Genomic DNA, 24,571 nt, shown 5'->3' with positions numbered 1-24,571 from the left:
TTTAATCTACATGTTTTTGGTGTGCATGAGTAAGTGTACGGCATCTGAGAGGCGACCATAACAAACCGAGGCTTTGAAAAGTTTGAAGTTTACTACGGACACTGTGGCAAGCTGAGTGAAATGTGGAATTTGTGTGTAAATCTGAGAAATACAGATGTGATTAAACCTAATACCAACAGCTGTACTTGGAATAATTTGATATTTTGGGACATTTGCTCATTTGTGAGAAGATAGATGAGAAGATTGATACCACTTCTCTTATCTAGTTGCCGTGTTCTTTTCCTTTTCACTTTTACACATTGTTTTATACAGATGAAACAATGAGATATTATTAATTAGTGAGCTTTAGAAATGCTAAAAAAGACTGCAAAAAAAGGGAAAAGAACACATGCCAACAAGATAAGGAAAAAAGTGTGAAAAAGTTACATATACAATAATGAAAGCCTCATCACTCACTTCTGACCTCGTTTTAAAAAAACAGAGATCTGAAGGTGAAGTCATTAATTATTTTGGGCATCCTACAGGTAACTGCCCCTGAATTTTGAACTTGAACGCACCATGAACACTTTAGGATACAAGCTTGAGGGAAAACATCTGTTTTTATTTATTCCATCATGGTAACTAAGATATTATTGTCTCATATACCTCATATATGAGACCAAAAAAGGATATACTATTTATATTCAAAGTACTTAATCCGTTGGTATTATGGCTTTTTACTTTCCCCAGCATCAAACAATACAATGAAGTTACTGTGAACATTACATAGGCATGGTTTACATTTAATTTACAGTAACTGTATTAAATATTAGACCATTAATTGTCCCCATGGCCTCAAAGCCATTTAGTACTGAAGCAATGGTGAGCTGCTTAACAAACTGCCCTGACAGATTTTTTGATCACATCAAAGTGCCACAAAAGACTCAATAAGCTGCTTAATTTAACCATCATACAGTCGATCACCAGATACTCCAACATTTGACCTTTTTTTGAGGTGAGTAAAGAGGAAAATGGCAGCTGGAAACAGCACCCGGTGAAATGTGGAAATTGTGTTATGACTGGCGCTGCAGGTAGAGAAAACTGAGTCACTGGATTTCAAATTTCCTCTTTCATTTATTTTTTTCAAACAGAAGCTAATATAGTCTGGTCCAACAGAGGGAAAAAAAATAAATGAAAACTGTTTGTAGAGGTGGAGACTGGAAAACACAGACTCTCATAAGTCAAGAGAAATTGAAAAGCTGTCAATACACCATGTATTCCAACAGAGGAAAATTACTGCTTTATGTAACCACACACACACACACACACACACACACACACACACACACACACACACAATTTCTGTTCACATGCTTCACATGTTACAGCTCATGCAGCAGCACCTGAAAAGGGGGAAATGAAACTGAGACTGAATGCAGGCACAGTGAGTCAGTGAGGCATGTGATTGATTCTTTAATATATTTAAAGTCTTACTACAAAGTGTATGGGAATAAGAGTGATGCAACTGGGAACTTGGCACAGATCAGAGAGTAATCAAAATATTTCACCATTGATTCTGGGGAAAAGTTTGTTCAAATGTATCACGACACTAATGCTTTCAAAGACCAGATGTTCTGGTGATGCATTTCTAAATAATGTTGGGTGTGATATAATATGCCACACACTGATTCTCCCATAAACTTCCGCTCTGTAGCTACTATGGTTATGGCCATTGCATACAAACGCCTCTTCTAAAAGAGTGCATGCGTAGTAAAAAGAGAAGTGAAAATATAAAGTTTTGTTTTTGAAACTACCCCTCTTGCTCCTTTGGGTGACTTTTTTTTTTTTTTACAAAACAAAAGCTGTTTATCTTTTTTGTAAAACAGCTTTATGTAGCCAAACCATAGAAGCCAAACACTGCAAGAAATTCAGAAGCATCACTTGTTACGTGGATACACTCTGCAGGTTTGAAAACTTACAGCAACTAATATGTGTATCATGAGCTACATGTCTTGTCAAAAATATATTTGAGCAACACCTGATACCTCCCTGTGTTGACAAAAACACACCAAACAGAGGCAAAGTTCACCTTGCTGCAATAATTATGTTTTTCTGTGGCTATGAAACGTGTGTTTAAGTGTTTTAGGTCGAAAGAAATTCTTTGTACCATGGGTCAACACATCCTAGGAGTCACATGACTCTGTTTACCGATTGGCTGCTGGTATTTGCCTGATGCAGTTTGCCACTTAAACTTAAGGTTTCCCCATGCTGGCTGCAATTTGTTGCAGAATCAAATGGCTGCAGCTCAGAGTGGCTGCTGCATCTTCCTTACACATTGCATTGCGACTTGCAGCACTTTGCTGCTGCGTGGTTTGTACTCTGCCTTACTTTTGTCCATATTTATGGATTTTCTCTGAAAGTTTATGGACACAGATGAAACAGAGCTGTTCCACCAGAAACTGTTGGGGCAGTGGAGTTTTAGTTCAAGCAAGACATGTCCATAGGACACAATGATGACATTTTTTTAGCATGCTGGGACTTTTGGAGGAAATATTAGTGGAAAAAAATTGTCCATCTATGTATTAAATGGCCTCACAGAGCATCGCTGTCTACACACTGCCTCTGCTTTTGCCTTTAAGAGACACATTATCACAAACTCCCTCCATGCCAACAAAAGAGACATTAAAGTATGCCAGCAGTGACGGTTACATCGTTTGAAATGGACGTACCTATTTTCATACATAAAGGGAGTGTAAATTAGGCTTGAAATGATTAAACAGTATCAAAAACAGCATCAAATCACCTCATAGCTAATGCTTTAGACAATGAGTGCTGTTTTGTGTTTTGTTCCACTACATGTGTGCTGATACATCAAAGTGTATTCTAGCATGCCATGTAGGCAAACACGCATATGGAAACTAAACTGCTGTATTGTTTCTCTGTAACACAACCACTTCCAAGCAGAAGAACTATTAATCACAAGTTGACAAGTTGACTTTGCCTCATTTCAATGTGAACATGTGGCTGCGTTGAAATGAAGCGACTGAAAGTGCGTGAAATTATCTCTGCAGGGAACTGTTAATCCTCATCTGATGTGGAAACTATTACAAAAACCAGGAAGGTCATCAGCATCCAAAAAAAAAAAAACACCACGAGAGTCTTTCAAGCGAACCTGTGACAGACATGGACTTCTTGTCTGTTGCTTCTGACCAACTGCCCAAATTACTCATCACTGTGGGCAGCCTTTAATTGACCGTTTACTGAAAAATGTCATTTGCATCATTATCTGCCAGGTCACTCTGTTTTTAAGCTTGCATTTGTCTGTTGGGAGCCATAAATCAAGTGAGACATTTCTTGATACCTAATATTTGTTTTCCTCTGGGAGAAACTCTGTAGTGGACGCACACACCCAAGGGAATAGAAAAAAATAAATAAAATGCAAGTTATTGCAGACATCCGGTGCTTTCTGTGTTTTAATGTGGATGGATCAACTGGTGCGCCTGTTGCACTCTGCTACTGTATCTTTTAGCAGCTGTGTCTGTGTCCCCTGTGTGCATGTGTGTTTTAAATATCTATTCCATAGACTGACATTCCTGGCATCGCTCCGCCTGGGAAAATACCCCACTATTCCTTTGTGTTGTATTCCACCATGTTTCCATACAGTCTCCTGGCGTCTGTGCATGTGTTAGTCTTTGAGTTTATGTGTGGGAGAGAGTGTGTGTGTGTGTGTATGTGTGTGTGGTTGGTGTTGAAGTCAGCTTCTGAGCCAAGCTTCTGAACTGAAGAAAAAGTCTGACATTTAGGAAAGTGCACTTATTCGTTTTGTTGAGATGAAATGATTGATACCGTTCTCGTATCTGTCTCTTAAATATAATTCCAGCAGCCAGTTAGCTTAGCCTAGCATAAAGACTGGAAACAGGGTTTATATGGAATGTTATATTACTGTAAAACCAAATTTTAACAGTTTTACATTTAAATTTTATTAAAAAAAATATAGTCATAAAATTTTACATCTGTGTGCATTTAACAAACAGGTGTGCTTACAGGCAGATGTTTTGGCCTGTAATTTCGTCATTTTCGGGGCAAGGCCACTTGGCCTTTTGTGTTGTCAATTTTTTGAGGGCACAAAGGCCAAAAGCCAGGGCACCAAGGCCCTAAAATAAAACAATGATTTTAAGTCCACGTTCATATTGAAACTAATTTAAGGACTAGTAATGACGCTTCTGAGGAAGTTTGGAGTCTCCGTTGAAACTGTCAAGCAGGTAAAGAAACATCTCCTTGTAAAGTGAAATGCATCAATCTCTTTGAAGGCTGCATGCGTTTAGCGACAGGAAGTTATTCAAAACAGTAAGTCACAGTTTAGTGTGATTTAAACAACTTGTCATGTCTCGGAGCAGGACCGAGAGGTGGGTCGGGGTTCTGACTGACTGACGGGTGACAGACACTCTGCTGAGCAACGGCAACACAACACAACACAAAATATCTTTATATTATAGATCATGTAAAAAAACTTTCAGTAGCTTGAAATGTGACGTTAGCACAGCACATGAGACTGTGGCGGGACAGATGAGCGTTTGATGAAGTCTCCTTGCTTGGCCGGTGATAGGTTTGTGACGAACTGTCATTACAGCCCGTCTGAGTGGTTCATGCCAGGCTCGAATCAAACCCACCGCTGATGATGAATATCATCAAAAGATGCTTTTTTTCTCAAAAGTCGCAGGTGTCAAAGCTGTGTTGACAGGAAAGTGGCCTCAGGGTAGATATGTTTTTTAAGGGCACGAGGCCAAATTGCTAGGGCACGAGGGCCATGGTCAAATTCCTGCCCTGGTGGTATCAATCTTCTTTTCAATAATTTTTGGTAAGAAAGTAAACAAGCATATTGCCCTCAAAACATTTCCCTTTAAAGAGAAATTACTCCCAGTACATATGTCAAAGTCCATTATTTTATAAGCCTATAACTCCTCGTATATGCAATCCTACTATATAAACATCAGTCAATAATTGTTGTGACTGCATCTGAAAGTAACATGAATATAATCAGACAATGGCAAAACTCTTCTTTGCATGATTCTCAGAGTTTAAGAATTCACCCAAATGTATTTCCTGCAGATAAGACTGAGTAAAACCATATGTTTCTGTTCCTCCTCATGCAGCAGTAGACGTTGACATCATCAGTTTGTCCTCAGTAAAAGATAAAAACTGATTCAATTGTTGCTCTCAACTTTCCTACCTGGAATGACCTCGAAGAGAAATTTCCCCCCTTCATCACCGCTGGTCGAATGCTCTGAAACTTTGTTTCCAGGTAAGAAAATGGCTCCCTGTGGAGAACAAAGAGCAGAATTATCACAATCTATCATATGACAAACAGACCATTTATGACTACATGCCAACTAAATTACTGTATTTTGGTTAGTGAACATGGTTAGCTTTGTAAGGAAATATTCTCTTAAAAAATAATTTTGGTCACTTTTTTTAAATGTCTTTTTTCACGTAATGACACATCTTTAAAGGTCCCAGAAGTTTAAAATTATAAAGCAAAAAAACTGTGAAAAGTATCAAAATGCTCAGTCCTTGGAGAAACTATCCAGAAACTGTGCCTTGAAATGAGCCACCAGGATTTCTTTAAGGTTGTGATGTCACAACGATACTATATAGGTCGAATGTGTGGCTACAGTGCTGTCACAGTGAACGATGCAATGATGGTGCACATATTCCGAGATGCAGCTGCAGAAGACCAGGAGACACTGACCAATCAGAGCTGGGCTTTTTTGAGAGGGGGACTTAAAGAGAGGGGCGCTGAAATGGAGCATTTCAGCAAGAGGTTGAGTACAAAAACCCCCATGAAAGCATGTAAGCATGTTGTAGTAGAAACCCCAAATCAAAGTATGAACCTGAAAATGAACACAATATATTTAATTTTCGCATTTTAATCATTTTAATTTGCCCTTCATTTTATAACCGTTTCCCTCTGCATGACCTTTCCAGCAGCACACCTTAGCTCAGCACACCTGCTCTCACACATCATCACAGGAAAAATATGTTCAAAACACTGACATGTTTATCAAAGATTCTGCATTGTCACATGTATCAGCATCTCTGTCAGCAGAGACGGCGGTGCTTCGGTCCCCACGGACGACTCTGGATGATGGAGCTGAGCTGTTATAAAATGTGGCAAAGAGGCAGCATTATAGAGGATCACCATCTCTCTGCCTCAGCTCTGTCAACAATGATGCATCATCCGTGTGACACTGAAGGCCAAAGAAGCAGGAGCATCAGCATCAGTTTTTTCCCGAGGCAACCAACCTCTCAATAACCTTACTGTCGAGACTTCTTGTCTGTAAGTAAGGCTGAGGGCAGATTACTGCATGTATCTATTCTTCACAGAGCACTAATCTTACCACAAGATGTCTGAATATTTACCTCTAATATATCTGGACTAACAAATGTCACAGAATATTTCTGCGGGTGCATGTGAGTCTTGACTTAATTTACATGTACTGTACTTAAATACATCTGATGTGCTTCTGTTTAAGTACTTTTAAGTTTTAAGTACCCTCACTACATTTTTTTTCTCACTCTCATTCAACAGCAACAGTATTTAAAAAGCTATGAGTTACTTTTCTGATTAACATTTTACTGACAAAACATATGATCATCCTATAAGTGATACATTGTTATTAATTAAACTAGAAAGCTCAAATGGTAATACGTTATGAAATAAAAATAAAAATATGGAATGGCCATCTATTTCATTTTAAATTAAAAAAATAATCCTTGAAACAATAAAATTAATTTAAAGCAGCTTTGATAATTTCTTAATGCATTTATTTAAACATTTATGGACGTTTTCTTAGTATTCTATGATTGCAAACTGAATACTTTTGGGTTTAAAAATTTTAATTTTATAAATATTTCTAAAATTTAATTTAAAATGTTTTAAATGTTACAAAATATACATGAATTAGTTTGAAAACATCTCTTTATTAATTGATATGAGTCAACTATTCATGAAAAAGTCTAATAAGACTATTACTTCTTATTGGGTGGCTTCTTAGGTTCTGATTCTCTGTTTTTTGGAATTAACAGAAATAAATAAAGTATTTGAATGTGATTTATGAGTGTATTCTGATGATAAATCCACTATAACAATATTTTTTGAGTTTGGAACATAATTTGATTCACAACAAATTAATGTTTTCTGACAGTTTATTGACAAAAGTTAAAAAGTTAAAAAAATATAATTGTCAGACTGTTCAGTATAAAGGATCTGAACAAGAGAAGTCCTTAAACTGGATACAGCTCACAATTAGCAATTTCGTAACCTTACAAACTAAATTATCAAGCACTTGCATGTGTTAATTGTATGAGAATTACAAAGTAGTGGCTTACTTCACTCAATCTTCTCCTAATAAGGGTGACTATAAAAAAGATTACAACACAACCAGCCGACCCTTTATGCATCCAAACAGTGACTTTTCACTTGATTAACAACTCGGACATCAGTGCCACGCTGCAGCATCTGACAGTCATTAGAGTGCCCTCTATCAGGGTTAATGTTAACGCAGACAAGATGTGCGTCGGTGACAGCATCCGTATTAAGGACCCACACACATTAACAGGATCTGAGGGGAGTCAGTTTCCTTCCTGCTGAGAGGGAGAGCTCTTTAATGAGCTATAACTGTGACAACCAGGAAGTGGAAACCCTACCTGAGGCCCCCAGATGAAATGCTTTAAAGGGGGTTATAAAGACGGGACAGACATGCTCCAGAATTGAGGGATGAGGGACAGAAAGTTGTTTGATGTGGTTGTCGGCGAGAGAATCTGCTCAGCTTCAGTATCTTGGGATTAAAGCTTCTTTAAGAAGTTTTTTTTTCAGTGAACACAGATCTTTTTGTCATGTACTGATTCCAGGGAAACATGAGATGACTTAAATGAATTGTGTGTGGGTGAGATAGACTGTATGTATTCTTAGGAAGAGAAGAAAAGGAACTGTGTAGTCCCTCAATATTGTAAAGCCACAACACCACTGATATTCCTCCCATCCGTTTCTAAGCCACAGCCACACTTTCCATACTGACGTCCTCCCTGGTGGCCTGTTGTTTGCTGCAGACAAACGCAACCACAGACAGAGTAATATTTACCAAGCAAAGAGCAGCCTGGCCCAACCCATCGGGGCAAAAAAAAACTATTTTGGGGTGTTCTCTGCATTTTTATATTGTCGTTTACAAGGATGAGGTCATTTTTTGGAAACAGTGTAATGACACAAACCCACTTATCTTTTATTCTCAACCAAAAAGCTCCACACACACACACACACAAACACACACACACACACACACACACACACACACACACACACGAGATGGAAGAAGCTCAGAGGAATCTGTTAGAGAAAAAGCGACAGCAGGAGGCTCAGGTTTGGAAGCAGCAGTCCAGCTTGTTTCTGAGGCTGTGTCCAACAGTATGAAATCAGATTTGGACAGTTTTCCTAGACTGCAAGCGAATACCAGAATACTGACTGTGACATCAGCTCTGTTCAGTTAGTTAATGACATCTTTTTAGGCATAAACCAGACAATTTACTACTGTGAACAGAAGTGTGTTTGGATCATACTGACAGTTATAGAGTCAATGTAAAAGTGGCCTTTATTCTTTCTCAATAAATGATAAGAAGACACAGTGGGACCAGGTCTTACACCATGGCATATGACAGGCTGTCCTTTGTGAATGTCTACATGTTGTTTTAAGGATCATATACCATTACATTATGTCATTTAAATATTAAAGAAGATGCTGAAAGTCCAAAGGGTAAATAAGCAGCTGGTTGGGTAAATCCCTATGCAGTTAGATACCTTAGCTAATCTATTGGGCAACTTCCTATGTTTTCATTTGCAACAATGCTTTTTAATGACTTTTTTTAATGACTTGCAATATTAAAGTTTTCTTGGAAAGCTTTCGGAGACTTGCACAGCTTGAAACCTATATACAGTACTTTTTTTGCCTAAATCCAAATCCTTGTTTCCCATATTGCTTTCAATGGAGGCTATGAGTTAGCATAACCCAACAGAAAGGCCACAATAATGTGATTATGGTACAGGTTGAAAAACACTGTAATGTTTCTTTAAACCTGCAATATTTGTCATTTGGGGAAATTGCTTTAAAACGTTGTCTATTTATATGCACAAAGCTACATTATGGTTCATTTGGAGAGGTGTTTCTGGCCACTGTGTCTCCACTAACTCCTGGTGGAAATATCTGCCACTTTTGCAGCAAATGCTTAATGCAGCAGCTAGTCATAATTTTTACCGTAGAGAAACAAATTTTTGACCAGAGAACAGTCTTTGAAACAATATCTGTTCTAAAAAAACAAGGCTGACCTGGACTGAATGTCAACCGCATCGGCAAAGGATTTGAAATGACACCTCGAGTTCAAGCGTGATTTTGGAGCAGCTTTTAAAGACACAAACTAATAAATACTTAAACAAAGAAATAAACGTGAACTAGTTCATTTTTTGGGACTTTAAACTTTACTCAATATTTAAAGTTATGAATTATAGATGTGTAGTTTATTGCAATATGCGTGAACTATAACATATAAAGTGTAGATTTTTTATAAAGGCTAAGTGCAGAATTGGGTGATTATTCTCAGGTAGTCATGTGATCCATCGTTAATATAAAAATATTGATTATAGCTTTAAGAATTGTAAATATTAGGCCCCTGGAATCTCCCCTGGTGACTGTGTCTAAGTTAAGAGATAACCTTGTTTTGTTAAATAATGATCTGGTTTGATGAATGACGGGACATGTGGCCCAATAATGAAATACCCAGCAATATATTGTGGGGCAGAAATTGATTTCAGATTGCAAACAGATAAATGCTGACACTGAAGTCAATTAGCCAGAAGTTATTGGTGTAATAGATCATTTAAGTGCTCATTAAACCTTGGCTGGTTGATCAGGGGTCCTTTTATCCAATAATTACTGTTATCCAGAGTCAGTGACCTCTCAGACACAGGAAGTCAAACTCAGCGGGAGACCTGGAGACGGTACCTATATTTTTTGCCTGTGTGGACTAGTAAGTGCATGTGTCTGTCGATATTCTTTTCACTTCCCAAATCTCTACTTTTTCTCTATAAGACCTGTCTATTCAAATCGCAAAGAGTTACTAACGATTGCTCTGCTCTGCTCGCTCCACTGAGTCCATCAATCCAATAAATGTCATCATTATTTCACAGTTATAAAACAGGTAGCTCTGATGTTCAGCTCGGACTGGCTGAGCCTCATTCAAAAGCCACTAAAACACTCAGTAAACCCACAGCTGCGACTGCATTACATTCACTAAAATATTAATATGCCAGTCAAACGCAATAGGGTGGAACAGAATAGAGGACTTCTCCATAAATTTTTATTTACTCTGCGGATTAATTGTGAGTGAATGAGAAGTTAGACGTGTAATAGCAGGAGATGAAACTGCGAAAATGAACAAAAGGGGAATAAAAAAGTTGCTTTTTAAAAACAGTAACTAAGGAAGAATAAACTGTCACATTAACCCTCCTGTTATGTTCGTTTTTCAGGATCAGCAATAATGTTGGTGGGTCAACTTGACCCGGGGCATGTTTTTATTCATCCAAAAGTGTCAGACCAAAAAATCTAAATATATTTCATGAGTAACTCCATTACTTACCATCTCAATCAATATTTAGTGCTAAGGTGTTCTTTTACCTCTCACAGATCATGGTTCAATGAGGATAATTCCCTCGTCTTTCATTTAAAAAAAAAAAAAGCATGCTAAAACGTTTTTTTTGTTTTAATTGGAAAGACCTACATATAAAAATACAATGATTTTACTTGACATTGAGTTATCTCAAAATGAACCATTTTCATTTTATATGTTGATTACACTTATTAAGCCAAGCAGAAGAAGTTTTATCCCGAAAATACTTTATACTAAATATTTACCTGTAACATAACAGGAGGGTTAAGGCTGAGGCTGAAGTATGTGAATCATTACAGTCTGGCTGAAATGCAGGCACACTAAATACAAACACAATACTGGACCTTCTTGCAAAAAACTGTGCAATGTGCAATAAAATCTGGGACAGAGAGCTACAGAGGCAGACAACAAGGGCTCACACAGCAAATCCATCAAAAACTACAAGATCCCTAAAAAACAAGAAAGACTACAGTGATGTATGTGCAAGCAGCTGGAAAAGGCACGGTGTCCTGTCACTATCTTGCTGGAATACCTGTCACTGCTGCTGCCTGTCTGACACAGAGGCCCTTTATCTTCATCCAAGAAGAACTCCCATATATAAAGTTTCATAAAACACCCTCTCTGCCTCTGCTCGTCTGAGCTTTTTCAAATCATGAAATGTAAGGAAAGATGAGATCGGAAAGGTTTTTTCTTTTTTCCTTTTAAAGAGAGAATAAAATGTCAAAGCAATTACTTTAAAATCTTACAAAAACTAAAATGATAGCAGTTGAAGGGTAGAAAGTCCTCTGTAGAAATATAAAACCTGAAGAGAGTAAGAAAGTAATGGATCAAGAATGTTAATAACTTTACCTAATTCATTAAAAATGATGAGGATTTTTGACCTTGTGGGATACATTGCTCATATTTTGACATGCTTCAAGACAAAATATTGCATAACTGTCATTTTATATACAATCCTTTATATAAATGGGCAAAATGTACACTCTGAGGATGGATTGAATATCGCCCTAATGGAGGATCCTCCTTTGCCATGCAGAATGTTTTTAAATGACTTTATTTAACCTTATTAAATATATATATATATATAAATAATGTCTTTATGTAATGTTATTAAAGTCAGAGTGCTCCTTTAACTTTATGTGATTTATGGATTAATGTTCTTCTGATGCCAATGATATATAAAACATGTTCAGATATAAAGTAATGCGTCACTGTAAGGGTAAACTTTATCACACTGTTTATGGTGATTAGTCTTGATTTAGTATATATTATTAATCAAAACATATGCAACATGTAACATATGCTGTATGTACTAGCTCTACATTCTAGATATGAATCTCACATGTTTTCTGTGAAATAAGTTTACAGCTTATTCAGCTGAACTCTCACTTCCACCTTTAAAAGTAGAGCACAGCTGCAGGAGGCATCACTGCTTTGGCTTGCAAAGTATACAAATAACCAACCACAGGACAGGCAGGAGGCGTATTCCTGCTCATCAACTATTTCCCAGTGAAATTAGTTTGAAGCTGTTTCAGCAGGACCCTCGGATACAGTAACAGTCCCACCTTAAAAACTAGAGCACAGCTGCAGCGACCGCAGAACAGAGAGAAACCCTGTTCCTGTTCATTAACTATTCTTCCACTGTAGGTTGGTGGTGTCCCATACTGTTTGTGTGACATCTCAAAGCAGACTGCCTGGAGTCTCAGATGATAAACATCCCCGGGACTTGAAGTTAACCGGCGACCAAAAAAAAAAAAAAGTAGGCCAGAATAAAGTCTTCGTGTACACTTTATCTTCTGAAATGATAATGTGGTGACATTTAGTTTGGGTGTACCAAAGGAAATGACTGGCACAGATTTTGAGCAACATGACCTTCATCAAATATGAAAAAAATAAATATTTTGTTGGTAAAGTTTCAGGAAACAGATTAGAGGAGATTTTGAGCAAATTATGAAGAGTTCTTCCTCTGGGGAGCATGAATACCAACAGGGGATTCAATGTGACTATTCATTTTCCATATTGATATCTTGTATTTTATTACACTATTTTGCAAAGTACTAGATGCAGCAAAGCCCCAGTAGGCTACTTTCATAATTTTATACTTTACTTTGATTCAAAGATCCTAAAGTACTGACATACCGGTGTCTTCATTCATTATCTGCTTGCCCTTAGAAAAAGGGTCAGTTATTGCTTACAGGGAATAATATAATCCCTTTGCAACAGAGATATCAGTAAACATTCCAGATAAAAATAGGAATTTTATGATCGCATGCTTTTGCATTATTGTGGTGGATGGTAAATGGACCTGCACTTATATAGCGCTTTTCTAGTCGCTTTGCGACCACTCAAATCGCTTTACACTACAGACTGCGCTCATTCACCCTTTCACACACACATTCATACTGGTGGCAGAGGCTACCGGTCCCACCTGCCACCATTGGGAATTCATTCACACACCATCGGGAGCAATTTGGGGTTCAGTATCTTGCTCAAGGATACTTCGGCATGTAGGCTGCGACAGTCAGGGATCGAACCACCAACCCTTCGGTTGGGGGCCAACCGACTCTACCAACTGAGCCACAGCCGCCCCTCAAGAGTTGGTGGGACCAACTCATTGTTTTGCAAGTCACAAGTAAGTCTCAAGTCTTAGCCCTCACGTCCCAGTCAAGTCCCAAGTCAAGTCCCAAATCCTACAGTTTGAGTTTCGAATCGTTTCAAGCCCTTTTAACAACAGAGTAATAATATTTACACAGATCATGTATGCTTTTAAAATCTGTATTTATTTATCAAATCTTTTTTTTGCAAGAACATTCTTCAAATACATTTGAAAAAAAAATCAAGTGCATAAAAGAGCATACTGCAATTCCTTTTTTTTTTTTTTTACCACTTCATAGTTTTTATACCCGAACAAACTTTCTTTCTTTCTTCTTTGGTATGATTTTTGCCAACTGGCGCCATTTTTTGACAGTTTCCAGTCTTCCTTGGTTGTCCTGCAATTTGACTGGATGGATGCTGTCGGATCAAAATAACGTGGATCGAATTTGATTGGATGTTGTGCCAACAGCACATGTCAGACACACACAGCGAGAGACGCACATATTTACACAAAGAGAGATAGAGCCTAGTCTGTTACTAGTCCCTAGTAACAGACTTTTTAATCTTTAGGTTTTGGGGAAAGTAGCAGGTCTTTTCAAGTCAAAAGGCTCAAGTCCAAGTGAAGTCACAAGTCCGGAGTTATTAGTCAAAGTCGAGTTGCAAGTCTCTTTACATTTTGTCAAGTTGAGTCAAAAGTCATCAAATTCATGACTCGAGTCTGACTCGAGTCCAAGACATGTGACTTGAGTCCACACCTCTGGTGAATTGTGTAACCATGTATTGCTATGCAGCAAGGCCACGTGTTAACTTAGATTGGATTTGGTTAATGGATTTAATTTGTGTCTTGTGCATGTTAGTTGTCTGCATGTGTGCATATAGTGTGTATTGATATGTCCTTCTGCACATATGCTCTACCTTGATGTACCATTAGTGGTAATATAAACCTTTTACTTCCTGCTACACATTAAGCTTTCTCTTAAGCTGATGATGTGGAGAACCTTATTGAGGCTTCGATTTGAGAACTAAATGTATAGGCTCCATACCTATAACAGATATCTTTTTGTGTTTCTGATACCTGATTCTGCACTCAGCTCTCCCTGCAGGGCGTCTCAGAGGACACAGTGGGGTGGATTATATGGCATGAACTGATACTGCTGATACACATTTTTGTCTGACAGGTCACTTCTGTCACTGACTGCAGTGGCTTGCCACACAAAGTTCAAATATAGAACCTTAAAATGTCTCTTAGCGTGTCCACATTTAATTTTATTAAGTTATAATCTGGCAAACCATCAGCCGGATAGAAATGAGAAGGTTTGAAACTTGTAACTTCAGGTATCAAAAGCAAAGTTTTTTAGAGCAAATACAAGTCTACAGCAGAGTTTGTAAAGAGAAGTTGCTATAAGCTACACATGGTTGTAATCCCTCCGCAAATAGAGTAAAGAGTTTCCAAACTGGAAATAAAAGAATCACCCTGGTCAATATACTTCTCTATGGGGGAAATATGGAGAGAAGTCTTCCGGAATCTGGTTGAACTGGACAAATTTAAATTGTTCTTTCTTGTCACCATTTATTGGTCATGTTTCATGCTGTTTGAAGACAAATTAATATGATTTCCGGAAAGTTCTGACGGAGAAAACAGCTGTTCAGTCAGAATTTATTCTGAATTTTCATATCTTTTTTTAGCAAATAAACTCTTAAAAACTGTGAAACCTTTTTTGTGCAGTTGAGGACTTTTTTTTTATTCTGTCATTTTCATATAACTTTTTACAAAAGTTCTTCAAACTGCCCATAAAAAAGTGTATGGAAACAAGAAACTACTGACAGCTCTATTCTGTAGGACAATGTACAGGCTAATGCACGTAGCCACCAGAAAGTCAAGTATCTTAAGTCAGACATGGTCTTCTGCCTGCGGACATCAACTGAAACCGCTGTTGTGCTTGAAGAATTCTGATGTGAATCCGTGCAGCTCTCTGCATACTCAATTCTTGAGAGGAAACATGGTCTCCCACTTGTACAAATACCAGTACACCTGCACATACCTCAACTTTATAGTAGTACCCACCTAAAGGTTCTTGAGACAGAGAAAGTGCTCAGAAAACAGAACTTGCAGGAACTTGTTGCAAGTCCAGGGAGAGTTAATTGACTTTTCCATCCGTCAATACAGAGCTTATTAGACATGCAGTCACCACACCGGGAATAGTCTCTGCATTTAGTCTGTGTGCGTACGAGGAATACTGACAGCCAGAACAGTAACAATTTAGTTTTTCTTGCTCTAAAGTTTTGAGCCTGCTGAAGAAAAAAATAATGCCAATAAATAATGATAGGAATAAGAAAAGATGCAGTATTTGGGTTTTCACCTATGTCGACTTTTGTGACACAGCCATGTGTAAATAAGCATTCAGACTGACTGTCACACTTACATGTAAGGTCTGTGTTTGGATCTGGAGCCAGAAGATGATGTCAGGGGTGCATTTACTGACGCAAACAAGAGGGTGTTTGGATAATGTCCACGTTATTGTCCACATTCCTCTGACATTCAAGTCAGATCACGCCTGGATGTAATGTTACTCACCGCAACCTTCACACCTCACAAGCACACATACATTCTGCTGTAAAAGAGGTTGTCAGTGTCAAAAGTGACTACAGAGTAACTGCAGCGGGCGAAGGTCAGACAAACGGTACAGTGTTGATGTTTCATCAAAACAGCAGCAAGACGACACAGTCTTGCAGCATGAATAATTACAGAAGCACAGTGGCATTTTATTTACTCCCTTTAAATGCCAAGGTCAAACGGTTTCCAGCTCAAGCAGTGCATTATTGCACTGTTGCATTATTGATTTCATGCAATTTCTCATTAAAGCACTTTCCTTCAGATCATTTTGTCTGATTTCCGACTCGGCCCCCTCGTGCTATGAATATTAACAGACTAACTTGTAAGACTTGTTGTGGCTAGAATCGTAATATCCTAATCACATTCTAATATGTCTTTCATTTCCTAATACATTATAATAATACTAAATTGGTTCAATGTATTCATTCACAATTCTGTCATTCATTCATAATGCTACCTCGCTCACTGGAATACAGATATGATGCTAAGTGGTTTAAATTACAATAATCATACCATTTTGCCCGTTGAATGAATACTGTCTTTGTTTACGGCTGTGCCACATGAAATCTGAGCGTGTGTGTGTGTGTGTGTGTATGTGTGTGTGAGAGAATGTGAGTGAGTACATGCATGCTTGTGCGTGCATACATCTCCATGGGCGAGTAAGGGCAGGCAGATGGCATGTTGACGCTAAGCCCACACGTGCCGTACCCTGCGCATGCTTTTGGGTGACCCTTCACCTCCATCTGACTCCCATTCCTCAGATTCCACAAGTTGCTCTAAGAGGTTTGGCCCCGACTGTATGGGACACAACATGGTCCCCTGTATTGACAGTAATAATATGCTTGTGCTAATAAAGTTATCTGCAAACATCACAATTCCTTTGAGCTGCCACATTTTAAAACATCTTATGTATATATTAAGTTACTTATTGCTAGTATATGTCGCGCTTTATTTCATTAGTACCAGTTTAGTACAGTATGTTTACTATGTGATGTGTATTGTACATACAAGTACATAAAACAACATAATGAACACCTGCACAATAAGACACACAGTAATTGATTAAATTAAATCCTTAAATCTGGAGAGAATCATTTAGCTCACATTATTACCATTACAACCTGTTGTATGCCCCCCTACTGGTAGGAATTTGTAAGTGCTGAGTCCAAAACAAACCATGCAACCACTACAAAAACAATTCATATGAGCATTCTAGTAAGTTTTAAGCAGCTATAATCAATATTCTTATAATAACAAAGGCTCAAATGACTAACGACACTATTAGTAACAAACCCACAAAGATTTATCACCAGACTCCACAGTTCCTCCCCACTCTACGAAGGTTTAGCTTCTTTTAGCTCATTGTTTTGGCCGCATCAGTTGTACCTTTACTGTTCTTGTTTAAAAGGAAGAACGCATTTATTTTCAACAAAAAAGCAACCAAATCCCACTGTACCCCCACCAAACAACAGATGAACATAGTAAGCAACTAGCTAGTGAAAATAGTGGAGTCATTGTTGGCCAAAAGAAGAGAAACAATGTTGTGGAGCCACAAACCTTATTATAAGCCTTACTATGAAGATAAACCAGCCTATTAACTCTAAATCAGCCTACCAACATTACTTATAGGTCATAATGAGCATTTATTAATTTGTTTTTGTCAGAATGCAGCAAGGACCCAAGTACAAATGAAAGGCTGGACACCGAAGAAATGTGTGCCAGAGAAACTCAAAACTAGACTTGGTGCATGTTTTCGTGTTTTTGTTGACTAAAATGTTAAAACCAAAGATAAATTAAAATTAAAATGTAATTAAACAACTGTTTCATTTTGTATAGTTTTTTTGTCACAGCCTTAGGGAGCCACTGCAAACGGACTGAAGAGCCACATGTGGCTCCAGAGCCGCAGGTTGCTTAGCCCTAATTTAGCTGCTTCAGAGCCAGACTTTTTCCCTAGGGAGTTGGTGGAGACCAAAAACAGAGATAAACGTACAGTCACCACACTGCAGAAAAGGGGTGTCTAAAAACAAGATAAAAACACTCAATCTGATGGAAATGATCTTGCTGCATGGACAGATAATTTCACTTGACAAGATTTCTTAAATTAAGATTGTTAAACCTAGGAATAAGCATGTTGAACGCTTAAAATAAGAAATTAACTCTTAAAACAAGATAAATTATCTAACACTTCTAAATTTTTTATTTAGAAATTTTTTTTTTTTAATTTTAAATCTAAATTGTTTTATCTTCGTAAGAAACAAATAATACGCAGTGCAGGTGGCTAGCAACACAACATCGGTTGATGTTTCACTATATTTTCTGCATGTGTAAATTGGCAACTGCACTCTTACAAGTTTGCAGAATCATTTTCAAAGCTAAACATGTATTGTGTTTAAAACTTGTTTCTGTGTGAGTATTAGCTCTGTGTAGGCAACTATAGGCAACTCAGTGACGTGGAAAGTATCGTATTCGCTTAAGAGACAACAGTCTTTATTTGCATGACTACAAGAGGTGGCTTATCAGGAAATTGTGGCTTTTTGTGTTTTATGTGACTGTTTTGTGTCTAATCAGTCCAAGGTTTGTTGGTCTCTGTGTTTTCATAGGCAACAGAGAGGGGCAGATGTTCCTCCTCCCACTGAGGAAGCAGCAATTAGGCTAATGTGACAGGTAACAAATGGAGACTTCAAAGCACGTGTGAGAATTAATTAATAGCTGATCTAAATATGGCTTCACATGCCTGCGTTTTGTGGTTCAGGACAGGGAGATTTAACTCTAGGCTCACACTCTAAGTTAACGGATGGTCCCCTGATCTTGAATGTCAGTGTTAGAGACCGGGAACTTCTTCAGCTCTCTCTCCTGTTTGCCCTACATGTGCTCATGTTTTCGGGGCGTCTAGTTATCTTGCATTCTGTTGGATACTGTGTCTTGTTAGGGTGTTGTTTCTGTGCTGTTCCATCCTGCTCCGCTTTGGAGGTCACAAAGATTTAAGGACTTTGAACACACTGCTCTGTGTCTGACCTAGTTTTATTGAAATTTCCCATTCTCTGCAGTTCTAGGTATGTGAAATTTATGTTGGCTTCGTTTCTGAAGTAGGAAAGAACAGAAAGTTACAAAACATGGAAGAGTAGCTGAAGTTGTAGGGACATTAATGAATTATATTTCTGGGTGGATAAATATAGATGGCAAGAATATTTCAAAGGGAAACAAATTGTTTCCTGTCATTGTCTGTAAATTATTATCAAGAACTGCTTCACAGCATTAGCATCATTCCCTGAGGATATTCACAGCACCAAGAACTAAAGCAAGACTGTTGGTGCTTCTGTATTAAGAACCGGAGCTGCCCAGAAATAGCAGCGAGGAGTATCTCCTCTCCCTGTATCTGGCCAGTGTCCCACCTTCAGGTCGAACGCTTTAACCTTCAGAGACTTGGGCTGCTGGTGTGGCTTGGGTTTGGCTGAGCTGAGCTCGCTGGGAAATCAGCCAGACAGAGATGTGTGGGTAGAGGAGCAGAATGAAGTTTTCAATTGTGCTCCAGTGTTTTCCAGTTTCCTCTGGAAAAAGAGGATATTGTTTGAGTGGAATAGATATTAGAAATGGTTGTGGTCCTTTGTGTATTTTTTTGTGCAGACAAAGAACAGAGCTTCTGGTGTGAAACAGCTGGCTTCTATAAACACTCCACAATAAATAAGTAAGGAGTTACCAATAGATTTAGGGGGAAAATCAGGGAATAACTGCTAATTAATAGAAATTAATTAACAGGCTGACTGTGATGAACTTTGAATCAAATATAATACTGTATCTTCTAGATATCTATAAATCTGCATACTGGCAAGACTTGAACCTGGTACAAACAGAGAGCCTTGTACAACCTGATAATGTAATAAATTACAGATAATGAAATAACCCCGATAATGTAATAAAAATCTGCACTTGAGTCCATTGAAAATGTAATAAAACCTGATAATGTAATAACTTCCCGATAATGTAATAAAGTGCATTTCCCAATAATGTAATACACTTTTACCAATAATGTAATAAAGTATAACACCAAGCACCAAGCAGATTTCAAGAAGCTGTTGAATGCATTCGTGTGTCATGGATACCTTGTTTGTGAAAAACGGATGAACGGGTCAAAAGTTAATAAACATTCAACTTTGACCTGTTGGTGGCGCTAGAGCTCTTGAGCTAGAGTTGCCTACACAGTATCACCACTTGAAATCAAGTAATGGGTGGTCTGCTGTTAAATTATTACAATATTGGGGAATTATTACATTATCAGGACTTGCGAAATGAAGGCTAACCTGATAATGTAATAACCTCCATTAATGTTATGCTTTATTACATTATTGGTTAAAAAAAAGTGTATTACATTATTGGGAAATGCACTTTATTACATTATCTGGAAGTTATTACATTATCAGGTTTTATTACATTTTCAATGGACTCAAGTGTAGATTTTTATTACATTATTGGGGTTATTACATTATCGGGAATTTATTACATTATCAGGTTCTACAAGCCTTTCTCTGTCTGAAGGTAAAAAAACACAGATTTCACCGAGCAATTTCAGATAAATTTACAGTTTCAGAATAGCATCGTGAGAGTTTCGCTGAAGGTTGTGACACGCTCTTATGATGTCAGTTGTTGGGTGTAAGGTGTTCATAAAAATGTAGTCTTTTCTCCCCTTGATGTTCAGATAAAATCTTATTTATGAGATAAGAGTACGTTTTTAGTCTCGGCTCATACTACTCATACTATCCAGTCATGTGAACATTGTCAACAGCCGACAGATGCGCTCTTTCCAAGCACCAATCACAAAGCAGTAAATTGGTAGACAGTAAACATTGAGGAAACTCGGGGTCGGAGGTGCAAGAATGTGAACAAGTCTCGTTTCTCTTGGACTGTTGCAAGCAAGGAGAAACTGGTGGAACTGTGGAGTGAACAAGACGGTGTTATGAGTTGGTGTTTAATTCCACGTGTATCTGATCCACTGACAATAATTTTAGTGAGAAATCTTGATTTTTAAACAGCTTGCCTCTCATTCTCATAATCTTTTTCCACTAAAATAACGCAGCAAACCAGCGGAGGCTGGTAGCAATTTAAGGTGACAGAATCCTAAATGTAAAGTTTATATGCTTATGTTTATGAATCATATTAACACTTAGGTGACAGGAATACTGCACAATATGACCTTGTTTATCTTGTGTCTCTAGAGTTATAGAATTTTGCCAACACATGAAGAATTACTAATATGTTGCATTTATTAAAGGTAGTTTGTAATATTTTCCAGCAGGAACAAACAGGATGGAAAAATTCACAAAAGGAATCTAGTCTTGCAAAACAAGATCCAGATTCTTTGCAAAAACTCACATGTGAGTGGGTGAAAGACTTTAATCTTTAAAAAGTATTTTCAAGGTCTTCTAGTGTTTACCTCTGCGTTCAGTCTTAATCGTCTCCTGGCTGCAGCTCCATATTCAAACAGCAGGTATAAAAGTGTTTTTTAACTTTGCAAAGAAAGCAAAGAAGACTGTAAATTGTAAAACTTCTTTTTAAATACCACTTGTACTCTGTATTCAGTTGTCCCTGGCTGCCTGACACTCAATCCCAGCAAACTGATCCCCGAGCAGCCTGAAAACTGAAGTATGCTTTATTCTAATTGTCAGTTAACCTCAGCAGAGAACATGCAGAAAACATCCCTGATTTAACTAATCTTGTGAAATGAATCCCTTCTCTTCCACATGTCTGTGATTTCTCGCTGTAATGAGAATCAAAGTCTGTCTGTCTGCGTCTTTGTCCGGTCTACACATGCTCAGTGAGAGCGGCTGCCCGGTTACAGTAACGTTAGAGACAGCCTTATTGTCTGCATCACTCATTGTCTCCTCTTCTTTCAGGAGAGCGCCATGTGTTGGCTTCAGAGACAACAAGCTCACAACAGTTTACTCTGACTTTTCATCTAACAGTCAGAACAAACTCAAGGCTCATTTGAATCAGAGTCGGATCTTGTTGTCTCATTTGGCTGCGAGGTGCGTGTCGACCCCAGGTGTCCTTTGTTTCAGAGACAAGGCACTCTGTGAGTGTTTGAGATTAACAGAATTTGTCTCTAGACTCATTTCCATGTGAAAGTCAAAGCATTCACACAAACTTTCTGACATATTAATTCAAATCTGCACAACATAATAACATAATTACAGGAAGTGAAGCTTTAGATGGCGACAGATGGTACTTTGTTTGCAAAAGTACAGAAAAGTAATTTTAAATTCATAGAATTGAGAGGATATTAGCCAGATACTTGATTATTAACCAGTATGCATTCTGGTCTTTGGAGAGTGATTTGAATAAGATTTATAAAGCCATCAAGCTCTATATTATTTACCTCTAAATAAACACGTTTTTCTTCAAGCTTGGACTGGTAATAATGCTGCTACTATGCACACATTTTCTATTTCATTTATTCTAATTTAATTGTCCTCAATATGGAAAATATACTGTAATACTTGCTACAAATTACATAATAAAACATGATATATATATATATGGTTTTAGCCATTTTTGTCTTAATAAAAATCACTTTTATCTTTACCTTAAATAGCTGTATCTTTCTCTTTGTTTTGATGCCATTAAATCCAGGCTAGAGACACTATCTGTAATAGGAGGGGTGACTTTGGCTGCAGACACAGAGGATTATTTTACCCACTAAAAAAACAGGCACATGTTGGAGTCCCGGCTATCTGTAATGAAATCTGCAGTGTGAGGCTGAGATGTGATTGATGGCTCACACAGATTATCTTGTTGCTTGAAGAGAATGCAGATTGTATCTGTTAACGTGTTGTCTTTGATGGCTGGACATGTCCTGAGGTGTGTAATCATTTTGACCTAATTTCTAGGACTTCCTGGCTTTCATGAATGTTTGGCTTTTTAACATTAAAACACATTTAATCACACACACTTCTGGACTGGACAAAGAGCTGTGTGTCCAGATGCGACTCTTTCCCTCTTATGACTTTATGTGCCGGCGAGCGGCCATGCTTAACTTGTTCCAAATCAATTATCCCGACTGAGAACAGGTGCAGCAGCTGTCACAGCACCAAAATATTTCCACCTGCAGCATTCACCTCCCTGATCTGATAAACTGCTCAGTGTTCAAGAGCTAACGAGCTGAGTTTACTGCTGGAGCCACTTCAGTTTGCCAGCTTGATCAGCTCAGAGGAGATTAAACTGACTTGTTGATTAATCTGTCAACATTACATAGTTGTACAGCAGCCCAGTGTATTTCCATTCACTTAGTTCTGGCATTTGATCATGCAAAATGGATTAATGTGAATATTCATAGTGCTAATACAAGTTCCTGCATGATTAAAGGACTTGGGGCATGTAGAGAGCCACAGCAGTCTGAAATTTGTGATGTTTGATTCCATAATTTCAAAATTAGCTAGTCTTTACTTCTTTATTACATTTTCTTGCACAGGATATTCCTACTAAGCTGTTTACTCATGAAAATAAATACCGCACTAATATTCCCACTGAAATGCAGTAGTTCACACTCAAATCAACAGCTGAATTCTCGTCCCTAAGATGTTGTTTATTACATGTTTAGTCAAAGACAAGTTGAATTGCTTCTGCTATTTTGTTTCATTGCATCAAAATAGGATTTTTTTCAAAGTTAGTTTTACCCTATAAACACAGCCTCCCTCTTTCATTCTTTAAACCACCTTTTTTTGCATGCCCCAATACCTGTTGATATCCACTTCATATGTTTCATAATGTTTTAAAGTAGGTGTGTTTCTTTTCTGATGCAGAAATATGGCCTTATCTTTTGTGCATGCATCTCTACCCCAAACTACTGGTTAGTCATTATGTTTTCAACAAATATAGAAATGCACATAGTTGCCCTTAAACCGGCAAGACACCTGTGTCGTCAGTAGACAGTGTCACAAACTGCATAAAAACCCCAAATATGATGGAAATTCCAAAATGGACTGTGAAAATATGCAAAGAATGCTCATAAAACCTGGTTAATATGGGCATTTCCCATGTCTTAATCAGAAAATGCTGCATTCAGAATAAGGCCATGTTCAGAAAAACCAAAAGGAATCAAATTCCATATAATAATATTGAGAATATTGTCACATTTGAAATAATAACAGAAAAGTAGTGTGCATGTAAACACCGTCACTATGTGTGCAGTCTTACCAGGGCCTTGGTCTCCTCCTCGTCTTTGTAATAATGAAGCTGGTCCCCTCGCAGAACAAACCAACGACTGTGCCAAGTCTTCACAAAACCTCCTTGCTTCCTGAGCCACCCACATCTGATGACACTCGGCCGCCCCTGCTTCTGGATCTCTGTGCTGCTGGCCTGACATCCGCTGCGCTGGGGACTGCTATGGGACACACACTGGTCGTCCATTACAGCAACTCTTATCTGCAGAAAGGAAAGTTCACATTTGTTTAAAGAAGATGGAGATTCCAAGACGTGAAAGGGTGAACATTTAACAACACAACCTGCAACATATTGCAAACAGATGCTGCAGAATTTATAAATGTTCTCTTCTGCACTTGTGCGATAGGGAGAATTTAATAATTACAGTTATCACAGTCTGACATAAATGTGTTCATTTAAGCTTTTCTTTATTTTAATAAGAAAGACTTTCAGTAGAGTTCTTCCTGTCAAATGAGT

General features: G+C 37.9%; 1 protein-coding gene across 1 annotated transcript in view; it reads right to left on the bottom strand.

Moving 5' to 3' along the window:
- The window catches only part of arhgap24 (Rho GTPase activating protein 24), an 85,233-nt gene that overhangs the window by 46,853 nt on the left and 13,809 nt on the right, over positions 1 to 24,571 (bottom strand). Inside the window, exons 2-3 of the mRNA XM_059358213.1 lie at positions 24,089 to 24,316; positions 5,210 to 5,297 (exon numbers count right to left, since the gene is read on the bottom strand). Coding sequence (XP_059214196.1) covers positions 5,210 to 5,297; positions 24,089 to 24,301 — 301 coding nt within the window. The 5' untranslated portion in view covers positions 24,302 to 24,316. The remainder of the gene's footprint in view (positions 1 to 5,209; positions 5,298 to 24,088; positions 24,317 to 24,571) is intronic.

The sequence above is a fragment of the Centropristis striata genome, chromosome 19 (genome assembly GCF_030273125.1).
Source record: "Centropristis striata isolate RG_2023a ecotype Rhode Island chromosome 19, C.striata_1.0, whole genome shotgun sequence".
NCBI classification, from domain to species: domain Eukaryota; kingdom Metazoa; phylum Chordata; class Actinopteri; order Perciformes; family Serranidae; genus Centropristis; species Centropristis striata.
The sequence above is the reverse complement of the archived record's forward strand: the minus strand, read 5'-3'. Positions and strand labels throughout refer to the sequence as shown.